At 43.2% G+C, this 12,001-nt stretch overlaps 1 protein-coding gene across 1 annotated transcript in view; it reads right to left on the bottom strand.

The window, feature by feature from the left end:
* The window catches only part of RAB10 (RAB10, member RAS oncogene family), a 68,772-nt gene that overhangs the window by 20,845 nt on the left and 35,926 nt on the right, over positions 1 to 12,001 (bottom strand). Inside the window, exon 2 of the mRNA XM_049784503.1 lies at positions 3,778 to 3,838. Within this exon, the coding sequence (XP_049640460.1) occupies positions 3,778 to 3,838 (61 nt within the window). The remainder of the gene's footprint in view (positions 1 to 3,777; positions 3,839 to 12,001) is intronic.

Here is a 12,001-nt window from a genome sequence, read left to right as displayed (position 1 = left end):
AAGATCCTTAAAGTGGTGTATCCTGGCTGTTCTCCTGGCAGGACCAACACCCTAGGGAAAAGGGAACTAGACAAAGGTACTATGTGGAAATGCTTTTGCAGATCTGCTAAATTAGAAATATTATTTCTGTGCTATACTTGAATTTGATAGGTACAATGAAATTATTTTCTAGATTAATCTTCTTTGTTTTGGGGCCACACCTAGGGATGTTCAGGGCTCTACACTCAGGAACTACTTCAGGGGCGCATATGAAATGCTGTGGATTAAACGTGTTACCTCCCTACTCACTATCTCTTCAGCCCTACATTAATCTTGATGGTCACACTGGAGGATTTATTTGTTGCAAAAGAGCATTATCTGAGAAAGGCTCTTTTTAAAAAACAAATGTTATCTGCTCTAACTCCTAAAAAGCAACAATGACTCTAAAGAGCTACGCAGACCAAATGATAAAAGGGAAAATGTATAAAATCACAAGGTCAGGAAATCGAAGAGTGAATGTTGTGAAAGGCATAACAGTAGGACAAACGTTTCATGTATTTTATATATAAAGAAAAATATATCTTGGGGCCGGAGAGGTGGCACTAGAGGTAAGGTGTCTGCCTTGCAAGCGCTAGCCAAGGAAGGACCGCGGTTCGATCCCCCGCAATCCCATATGGTCCCCCAAAGCCAGGGGCGATTTCTGAGCGCTTGGCCAGGAGTAACCCCTGAGCATCAAAGGGGTGTGGCCCAAAAAAAACAAAAAAAACAAACAAACAAAAAAAAAATATATATATATATATATTGGTTTTTGGGTCACACCCGGTGGTGCTCAGGGGTTACTCCTGGCTGTCTGCTCAGAAATAGCTCCTGGCAGGCACGGGGGACTATATGGGACACCAGGATTCAAACCAACCACCTTAGGTTCTGGATCGGCTGCTTGCAAGGCAAGCACCACTGTGCTATCTCTCCGAGGCCGAAAAATATATCTTTTTTTTGTTTGTTTTTGTTTTTGTTTTTGGGCCACACCCGGTAACGCTCAGGGGTTACTCCTGGCTATGTGTTCAGAAGTTGCTCCTGGCTTGGGGGATCGAACCTCGGTCCGTCCAAGGCTAGCGCAGGCAAGGCAGGCACCTTACCTTTAGCGCCACCGCCCGGCCCCCGAAAAATATATCTTAAAAGAATTTTTGTGCTTGTTATGAATGCGACGATTTACCCTTGAACAGGGATGACGGGGGAGAGGGTGTGCTGATCCTTGCACAACACATCACTCTGACTTCCCCAAACTTATGAAATAGCCTTCTAATGACTGGAAGCATTTTATAGACTGAGTTAATTTACACAGTTTGTGTATGTGTCATATACACCAATTTGTAAAATAGAATGAGTGAAAATATATTAATAGAACTGAAGTGTATTTACTAATACCAAAGTTGACGTTGCTGGTTTTTAAGTAAACCCACATGCAAGAGGATTTGCACAGGAGAAATCTACTCCAGAATCCAGCGGGCCTATCTATAGACTCAAGATCACATTATAAAATGCACCACTTACAGTCACAAAAGGCTGAAAAGTTGTGAATAAAAAAAATGTGAACAGAGATGCAGGAGCAGTGGCGCAAGCTGTAGGGCTTTTGCCTTGCAAGCGCTAACCTTCGATGGACCACGGTTCAATCCCCCACCCCTGCATCCCATATGGTCCCCCAAGCCAGGGGCGATTTCTGAGCACATAGCCAGCCAGGAGTAACCCCTGCACTGACCGAGTGTGGGCCCCCCCCCACCAAAAAAAGAAACAAGGTCTGTCCTGGGTCAGCCGCATACAAGGCAAATGCCCTACCACTGTGCCACGGCTCCAGCCCCACCTTGCCTCTTTTAATTCATTTACTTAAAAGATCTATTTTCACTGGTGGTGGTAAGGCTGTACTGGTAAAGGGAGTGTTCTTTTTTTCTTATAACTGACACCCAACTACAAACATGTTTGTAATCATGGTACTTAAATATATTATAAAAAATATTTTTGGGGGGGACCAGAGAGGTAGCGCTAGAGATAAGGTGTCTGCCTTGCAAGCGCTAGCCAAGGAAGGACCACCGTTCGATCCCCCCGGTGTCCCATATGGTCCCCCCAAGCCAGGGGCAATTTCTGAGCACATAGCCAGGAGTAATTCCTGAGCATCAAATGGGTGTGGCTCCCCCCCCAAAATATTTTGGGACCACACTCTGTGGTGGTCAGGGTTTATTTCCTGGCTTTGTGCCCAGGGTTAACTCCTGGTAGGGTCCAAGGAATAATATATGAGGGCACCAGGATAATATATGAGTCACTTTGGTTTTTGTTTGTTTGTTTGTTTTGGTTTTTTGGGTCACACCCAGCAGCACTCAGGGGTTACTCCTGGCTCCATGCTCAGAAATCGCTCCTGGCAGGCTCGGGGACCATATGGGATGCCGGGATTCAAATCAATGACCTTCTGCATGAAAGGCAAACACCTTACCTCCATACTCTCTCCGGCCCCTATCTGAGTCACTTCTAAGAATTCTAAAAAGCATCTCTCTTGTCCCAGAATACTTAACTTTTTGTTTATGTTTTGGGGCCACACCCTGCAATACTCAGTTATTTCTGGCTCAGTACTCAAGATCACTGCTAGAGGGGCTTAGGGGACCAAAAGGAGGTGCCAAGGATTGAATCCAGGTTGACGGCATGTAGGCAAGCACTTTACCCACTACTGATATTATTGCTCTGGCTCCAAAATACCTATCATATTTTCTGGCGAATAAGATGACTTTTTTGTTTTGTTTTGTTTTGGGGCCATACCCGTTTGACGCTCAGGGGTTACTCCTGGCTATGCGCTCAGAAACTGCCCCTGGCTTGGGGGGACCATATAGGATGCCGGGGGATCGAACCGCGGTCCTTCCTTGGCTAGCGCTTGCAGGGCAGACACCTTACCTCTAGCGCCACCTTCCCGGCTCCATAAGATGACTTTTGAAACAAAACAAAAAAAAAAAAAAATCAACCGAAAATCGGGGGCTGTCTTATACGCAAAGTATATCCCAAAAATTTTTTCAATATGCCGCTTAACGAAAATTGTCTGAATATTGCCACAAAACGAATTTTCCAACTCGATCCTGCACCAATCACTGCCAGGCTGCTCGGACCGCCTCTCTAACTCAGCCAATCCAAGCAGGCTGATTATGCATGCAAATTAGACAATGTTCTGGACCCGAATCTACACTGTCAAAAGCCTGCTCAGATTGGCCAGAGTCAGAGGAAGACTATTACAGTATAATCTTTGGACCTTTGATTGTTGTGATTGGCTCACTGTGGAAGATATAGTTGCAGCACAGGAACATTCTGTCTTATACAGCAAATATAGGCCTAAACCTATGTTTTAACTGTAAAATTAGGGGGTCGTCTTATACGCAGAAAAATACGGTAACTTTTTTTGCTGCGTCATTGTTTCGGTTCTTGCACAATGTTCTTTCTAACCAATTACACAATCAAGTAAAGTGACTAAGAAGAATATGACAGGCAAGCCTTCAGAAACTGGGCACCCTAACTAACCCACAAAAAAGAGCTATTGGGCCCGGAGAGATAGCACAGGGACGTTTGCCTTGCAAGAGGCCGACCCAGGACCAAAGGTGGTTGGTTCGAATCCTGATGTCCCATATGGTCCCCCGTGCCTGCCAGGAGCTATTTCTGAGCAGACAGCCAGGAGTAACCCCTGAGCACCTCCGGGTGCGCCCCCCCCCCCCCCCCGCAAAAAAAAAACAAAAAAAAAACAAAAAAAAAAGAGCTATTAACATCACTTACCATATCTGTAGCTTTATCTTCTTTCCTTGTAATTCAACTGTTTTGATCTTAAAGTCTATACCTACAACACAGAAGGGGAAAAGGTGAATTGTAACTATAGCTCTGAACTTAGCTAACATTTATTAAACAATTATAAATTTTATCATTTAATTTTATAATTTTAAAAATTACCTTTAAAATTGTATAATTGAATACTTTAAAATAAAATTCTTTGTTTTGTTCATGGTAACTAAAGAAAAAAATTCTGAGTAAATTAGTTAGAGTGAGGTTTTTTTTTTTTTTTTTTTTTTTTTTTTTTTGTTTTTTGGGCCACACCCGTTTGACGCTCAGGGGTTACTCCTGGCTATGTGCTCAGAAATCGCCCCTGGCTTGGGGGAACCATATGGGACGCCGGGGGATCGAACCGCTGTCCGTTCCTTGGCTAGCGCTTGTAAGGCAGGCACCTTACCTCCAGCGCCACCGCCCGGCCCCTAGAGTGAGTTTTTATAACTAGCAAAGAGAAAACAAATCTTAAAACTACCCTTTTTTTCCATATCTGAATATGCTCAGGGATCATTCCTGGTGATGCTGGGGGACCACATAGGATGTCAGGGATGGAATCCCACTTAGCCATATGCAAAGCAAGAACCTCAATGTCATACTCTTTCCTCCACCCCCCATAAAATATTTTAAATAATACTTTTTCTAAAAATAAAAAGGTATTTTCTAGTAGGAGAAAAATATACAACCTTCACTAACTTGCAGAGCTAGAAGAAGACTATCCCATCTATGGGGGGGATGTGTGTGTGTGCAAGCACTGGGGGAAAAGCCCAAGGCCCAGGCATGAAAAGTATGACCAATACTGCCACGCTACACCCCCAACCCTGTCTACTCCCCTTCAGCAAACAAATCTACAGTTGGATCCAATAGTTTCCCATACCAAATCAAAAGGAAATAAGGGTATTTGCCAGGATTTTATAAACCTCAGATTCTATTTCCAGACAATATATAGTATCTATAATTCACATTAATTAAATCTTTAAAAAAACATTTTTTTTTCTGGTTTTGGACCATACCTGGCAGTGGTCAGGAGGCTTGAGGTGCCGGGAATCAAACCTAGGTTGTCTACATGCAGGCAAGTACCCTCTCTATCCAGTCTTTGCTAAACTATATACATTTTCCCCTTTTATTACTAAAATTTGGGGCTAGAGAGATAGTTCAGTGGGTAGAGAGGGCACTTTCCTTGCACGAGCCCAGTTTGTCCCAGCATCCCACATTTGGTCCCCTAAGCCTGCCAGAAATGAATGAGAAGTAACTCCTGCGTGTCACTGTGTGTGGCCACAAGACAAAAGAAAAGAAATACTGAAAATAATTGCCCTAAAATGACCTAGTTGTCAAGACCAACTTTGAATAAGACTAATAATTCCAGTTCAGTACTTCATTAATCTTAATGACAAAACCAGACAACAATGCTATTTCAGAAAACTTACCTAAAAGGTTAATTTAGGACACAGTTTGAAAGCTCTAACCCATGGGCCATGTCAAGTACATGGTAAAACTTTCTCTTGGAATTCAGGATATTTCAACCATTTTCCTTAACTACTGGAAGGCAGAAACACCACTCACTAGATTCAGTCGCTCAACTAACTACAGTCTACTGCACAACTCCCTGGATTTCTTCTAGGCCTTAAGGCCTCCTCATCTCTCTAAATTGACTTTTTTCTTGGGGCCAGCATGATAGCACAGCAGTAGGGAGTTTTCCTTGCACAGCTGACCCGGGACAGACTCGGTTTTGATTCCTGGCATCCCGTATGCTTACTTAGGCCTGCCAGGAGCTATTTCTAAGTGCAGAGCCAGGAGTAACCTCTGAGTACCACTAAGTGTGGCCCCAAAACCAATTTTTTTAAAAAGGGTTTCTTTCTTGGAAGTCACCTGAACTGGAACCAATTTTTCTTCTCCTAAGTAAAAATTTTTACTGGGCTGTATTTAATAACCTTACCCCAACACACACACACACACACACACACACACACACACACACACACACACACACACACACACACACACACACACACCCTCTGTTAATAACCCATCTCACACACAGACATACACAACACACAGCACTGAGGTCAATGCTCTTTGTGTTTTTGAAGCCAATAGTCATTTCTAAATCTCTATCAGAGTTATCTAACTATAGTTAAAGTTCTTCATTCTAATCTGCTCAAAAACTCCCTGGCCACTTTTAATTTTGTATCCTTCCTAACTTAAAATGGCATGTTTAATTAACATATCTAACTGCTTACTGCCTCCCAACCCCAACTTTCACAGACTATAAGTAAAGTCCTTAAAACCATTCACAAGCCTTTCTGTTTTGGTTTGGTTTGGTTTTTGGGCCACACCCGGCGGTGCTCAGGGGTTACTCCTGGCTATCTGCTCAGAAATAGCTCCTGGCAGGCACCAGAGACCATATGGGACACCGGGATTCGAACCAACCATCTTAGGTCCTGGATCGGCGGCTTGCAAGGCAAACATGGCTGTGCTATCTCTCCGGGCCCTCACAAGCCTTTCTATCCTGACTTCTTTCCCTAGCCACTTCTCCAATCTGATCTGATTTCCACATCCTTAGTCTGCTCTAGCTAATTCTACTTCCTAGTTCCAGGCCAGATTCTCTAGCCCTGAAACAGCATTCATTCTTTTTCTACCACAGGTCTTCCTCTTACCTAAGATACCCAAACTAGCAAGATATGTCCATACCCACCCTTAAAACCCACTCTAGTCTCTCTTCATCAAAATATAAGATTCACAAAAGCCAGATTTTCTTTTTCTGCAGTGAATATGAGGCCCTCATAATATATATACACATATATACATATATATAATCTCTTTTAATCAAAATTTCCTAACGCCTATAGCTGTCTGACAAATAACAGGCTTTCCAAAAGTATATGTTGATAAATAGATAAATGTTTTATAGAAGAAATTTCTTAAAAAATAGAAACATCTGGGCTGGGAGAGAGAGCACAGCCGTGTTTGCCTTGCAAGCAGCCGATTCAGGACCTAAGGTGGTTGGTTCGAATCCTGGTGTCCCATATGGTCCCCCGTGCCTGCCAGGAGCTATTTCTGAGCAGACAGCCAGGTGTGGCCCCAAAACGAAGGAGGAGGAGGAGGAGGAGGGGGGGGGGGAGGAGGAGGAGGAGGAGGAGGAGGAGGAGGAGGAGGAGGAGGAGGAGGAGGAGGAGGAGGAGGAGGAGGAGGAGGAGGAGGAGGAGGAGGAGGAGGAGGAACATCATGGGGCTGAGCGGTGTTGCTAACGGTAAGGCGTCTGCCTTGTGTGCGCTAGCCTAGGAGGGACTGAACCTCGGTTTGATCCCCCAGCGTAGTAACCCCTGGGCGTCACTGAGTGTGGCCCCAAATCACACACACAAAAGCTTAAAAAAAAATAAAAGAAATAGAAATATCATGGGCCAGAATGATAGTATAGCAGGAAGTGCGTTTGCCTTGCATGCAGCTGACCAGGTTTGATCCATGGCATGTCATATGGTCCTAGAGCCTGCCAAGAATTATTTCTCAGTGCAGGAGTGACCCAAGGGACATGGGGGAGGGGGAAGGGAGTAAGGAGGGAGGGAGTAAGGGAGCCTGGAGTTTGAAGTTGCCAAGCTACGAATTTTCTAGGTCTTTGGACTGAAAACTCTGGGACTTTTAGGGGTGGTGGTGTTGTTGAAGAATTTCTTCCATATCAACCACACCCCATAGCCTCCAGTTTATAGAGCTCAGCTTCACATCTAAACTCAAGGAAATTGAGTTATGTTAATTGAGTTTAATTAAGCCAAAGAACTGTTCAGGTTATACCTCCAAACTCCCTAACAGTGACAGCCCAGTATGCCCCAGAAAGTAGCATAGCCACCCACTAAGCTCAAAACTCAAAAAAAAAAAATAAAACTGGGGCAGGTGAGGTGGCGCTAGAGTTAAGGTGTCTGCCTTGTAAGCCCTAGCCAAGGAAGGACTGAGGTTCGATCCTCCCCTACCCCTGCGTCCCATATGGTCCCCCAAGCCAGGAGCTCAGAAGTCGCTTCTGAGCGCTTAGCCAGGAGTAACTCCTGAGCATCAAACAGGTGTGACCCGAAAAAACAAAAAACAAACAAACAAACAAAAAACCACTAAAGGCTCAATTAGCATCAAACAGTTCACTAAATCCTCAGACAATGACTTTGATAACACTAACAAGGAGCTAGAGAGTACTGTGAGCAAGGTACTTCCCAACTTTGATCCCCAGCACCCCCCATGAACCCTTGAGACCTGGCAGGAGTAAACCCCAAATGCAGAGCCAAGAGCCAAGAGTAAGTCCAGAGTATAGCCGGGTGTAACCCCCTTTCAAAAAAAAAAAAAACACAAAAAACTCCACCATTGTGAGATATAATGATTTACATATACACACACTTTTTCTCTTTTCTCTTTTTTTGGGGGGGAGGAGGGCACTTTTGGAACACATCCAAATATTTGGATGTTCAAGTGTTCAAGGCTAACACGTGACAGGGCTGGAGAACCATACATAATTCTGGGAATAAAACACGGGTCGCCTTGCCTCCAGCCCTATAAATGTTCTTTTACTGAACTATTTTTGATAATAATTCCATATTGTAATAAGCAACATAAAATAAATTATTCTGTGACTGCTAAGGGGTTAAGTTTGTGGGGTGGGAGGAAATAGTGCTGAACATTGAATGCCTGAACAACTGTATTATGAACAACTTTGTAAGGCAGTGAATCAAGAACTTCCTCAGTAGAAAATACAGGGCTGGAGCAATACCACAGTTAAGGCATTTGCTTACCCAAGTTTGATCCCAGTATCCTATATTCCGTGAGCACTGCCAGAATAATTCCTGAGAATTGCCAGGTATAGCTCAAAAATTAAAAAACTAACTACAGGGCCCGGAGAGATAGCACAGCGGCGTTTGCCTTGCAAGTAGCCAATCCAGGACCTAAGGTGGTTGGTTCAAATCCCGGTGTCCCATATGGTCCCCCATGCCTGCCAGGAGCTATTTCTGAGCAGATAGACAGGAGTAACCCCTGAGCAACGCTGGGTGTGGCCCAAAAAAAAAAAAAAAAAAAACTAACTACAAATGCATAAATCTGACCATACTAAGATTAGGGAAAAAAAAAAAACAAAAACAAACAGAAACTTCACCCTTAAGGTAAACTCACTATTTGTTGTTTTGAGCCACGTGCAACTTAACTATCAGAGATGGTAGGCACAGCCAGAGTATGTCTGGGAACAGCTCAGCCCCCTACCCTGTCCCCACGTAGTGCTGGTTAATGTGTCTATCCCTGCCTGTGGCCAAAGAATTGAACACAATTCTGAACTTGTCTAATTTTAGTATATGTGCTGCCGAAGTGAGCACTGAACTTGTCTAAAACATCTCCAAGAGGACACATTGGGCAGGCCAAGGTTCCAGATAGGATCTCGGCAAGCTCATGGCTCCCAGCATCACCAGGAGTGGCCCTGACTCACCCAAGTCATAGGCGAGCACCCCCTCACCACCATACATTCAGCCAAAAATCAAATGAATAAAAGCACTTTCAGACATAGAAGATCTCATCATATCTGATCCCAGCCTCTTTCCTAAGACAACCACTAACAGATTGTTTTACAAATTGCTAAAAAAAAAAAAAAAATCCAAGGGAGAAAGTGAGTCTTAAGTGACCCAAAAAAGAAAAAAAGAGTTTAGAAATGAATCCCACGCCTTGAAGGGTCAGAGGGGAGGCAGAAATGGTAGTAGAGTATAAAAAGCTGGATCTGGGGGAGTTGACAATTCTGTCCTAGAGTATGAGATAAAGCAGCAGTGACATGAAATGTAAACAAAAAAGGAGGCACCATGAGCTACAATGAAAACAGTAAGCCTAAGTAAGAAAGAATATATACAACTAAAGTAAACTATTTGGTTCAGCAGTTGATAAAAGCATGTGTTCTTAATAAGTCACAAAATTGTGTTCAATTTCCATTTTGGATATTACAAATCTCAAAAATGTGTTTTAAGGGGCCGGGCGGTGGCGCTGGAGGTAAGGTGCCTGCCTTGCCTGTGCTAGCCTAGGACGGACCCGCGGTTCGATCCCCCGGTGTCCCATATGGTCCCCCAAGAAGCCAGGAGCAACTTCTGAGTGCATAGCCAGGAGTAACCCCTGAGCGGCACAGGGTGTGGCCCAAAAACCAAAAAAAAAAAAAAAAAAAATGTGTTTTAAGTCAAAAGCAAAAATAGTAATTCGAAATAATCTATACACACCTATATTCACTGCAGAACTATTTAGAACAGACAGGATCTGGAAACAACCCAAGACCAAGCAACAGATGGAACAGATGAAGAAACCATGGTCTATACACATGAAACAGTACTCTCAACTATATGAAAAATTGAATTACTGGAATTATGCATTTTGCTACAATCTGGATGGAATCAGGAGTACTGTGTTAAGCAAAGTCAGAGGAGAAAGAGAGAGGGACTGGAGAGGTAGTACAGAGGTTAGGGCACTTGCCTTGCATGTATCTGACCTGGGCTCATTCCCTAGCAACTCATAGTTTCCCCAATCACTTCCAGGAGTAATCCCCAAGTGCTGAGGCAGAAATAAGTCCCAAGCAATGCCAGGAGTAACCAGCCCTCCCCAACAACAAAAAAACAAAATAAAAAAGGGAAATACAAGAGGACATCATTCATAGGGGATTATAAAGAATTCAAGTAAGGGAACAGAGATTGATGATGGTGGAGTCAAACATTTAAACTTGGTAATAGAACTGGGGTTTCCAGCAGATCAGTGGGCAGGTGTGGTGCCCAACAAGCACAAATAGTCTTAATACTAAACTATTTAACTCAATAGAAGTTTTCATTTTCTATCTTTATTTTTTAGTGAAGCAAGGTGGTTTTTTTAAATGAAACATGCTTAGTGGGACTGCAATGATAGTGCAGTAGCGAGTAGGGTGTCTGCCTTGCACAAGGCTGACCTTAGTTTGATTCCTGGCACCCCATATGGTACCTCCAGCCCCAGGAGGTGTGATCACTAAGTGCAGAGCTAAGAGTGATCCTGGGGTGTTCTGCTGGGAGGATTAGTAAGAGTCTCTGGCAATACTTTCATTTGATAAGTTGTCAAAAACTACAGTATGGAGTTTGTATGTTCCAATCACTGGTTCTTCTTTTAGGTCTTGCTAACGTAAAACACACTGGAGGGACCCAGGGTTGGCTCAGCAGCAAAAGTGCCTGCCTTGTAAGCAGGAAGCCTCGAGTTGAACCCAGTGCTACCCACATACTCCAAGAACAGTCCCTGCTTCAACACTGTGACTGAGTATGTGATCTCCAGGACACAAAGAGGCATATGCAAGCACACAATTAAAGTTTCCGATTCCTGTTGAGCACTACAGCAGTGTATAAGTAACACAACCAAGCATGTGTGCAGCCCTATCATCACAACAGAGAATAGAGAGAAAATTACAGAAAAACGTGCTGACATCACTACTTTCAATAAATGCCTATTTCGATTTCCACTACTCCCACACACCTATCAATTTTCTGCTGCTCAAAAAGAATCAATTATTAGCCAAATTATTTGCACCTTAAAGATGTTTCAGAAACACCATCTGGCTAGTGCAACATTCAGCTATTAGAACCAGTTTTTCCAAAGCCTGACTTCTATGTGTCTTAAGTTACATTTTGTGTCCTGTTTTGCAGAAAGATTTTGGTGTAGCTTTTCTTCTTTGAAGAGGTGTCATGGATCAGCTCTAGGCCATGAAGCATTTGCTCTACTGCTCAACTACATCCCATTCCCATAATACTGCTTAAAATATACAATCAACCTTGGATTTTTGAGTTAAAGCTCATGTGGTTATGAGATAGTACTTTTAGTTTCCGGAACTGGTATGTATTAATCTAAGAATTTCTGTGCCCATGTCCAGAAAGGACAAATCAATGTCCATTAGGGATAGGGCTTATCTTTACCTGATCATTTTATTATCTAAGTAAGGCTAGTCCCAAAAATGATGTGGAAGTGTGCCTTCCTTCTCTTCTCTTCTCTTTACTCAAACAACTCAATTGGTATTTTCTTCTAAAATAAGTTATCAGTGGACTATCTAGGTCTTGGAGCCTTTCAGAAAAATATAGTTTTGGAGGTAGAGTGATAGTACAGTAGTTAAGACTTGCCTTGCATGTGGCCAACCTGGTTTTATCCCTCATATGGACGCTTGAACACTGCTAGAAATCATTCT

The sequence above is a fragment of the Suncus etruscus genome, chromosome 12 (genome assembly GCF_024139225.1).
Source record: "Suncus etruscus isolate mSunEtr1 chromosome 12, mSunEtr1.pri.cur, whole genome shotgun sequence".
Classification (NCBI taxonomy): domain Eukaryota; kingdom Metazoa; phylum Chordata; class Mammalia; order Eulipotyphla; family Soricidae; genus Suncus; species Suncus etruscus.
Note: the sequence above shows the minus strand (reverse complement) of the source record. Positions and strands in the feature narration are given on the sequence as shown.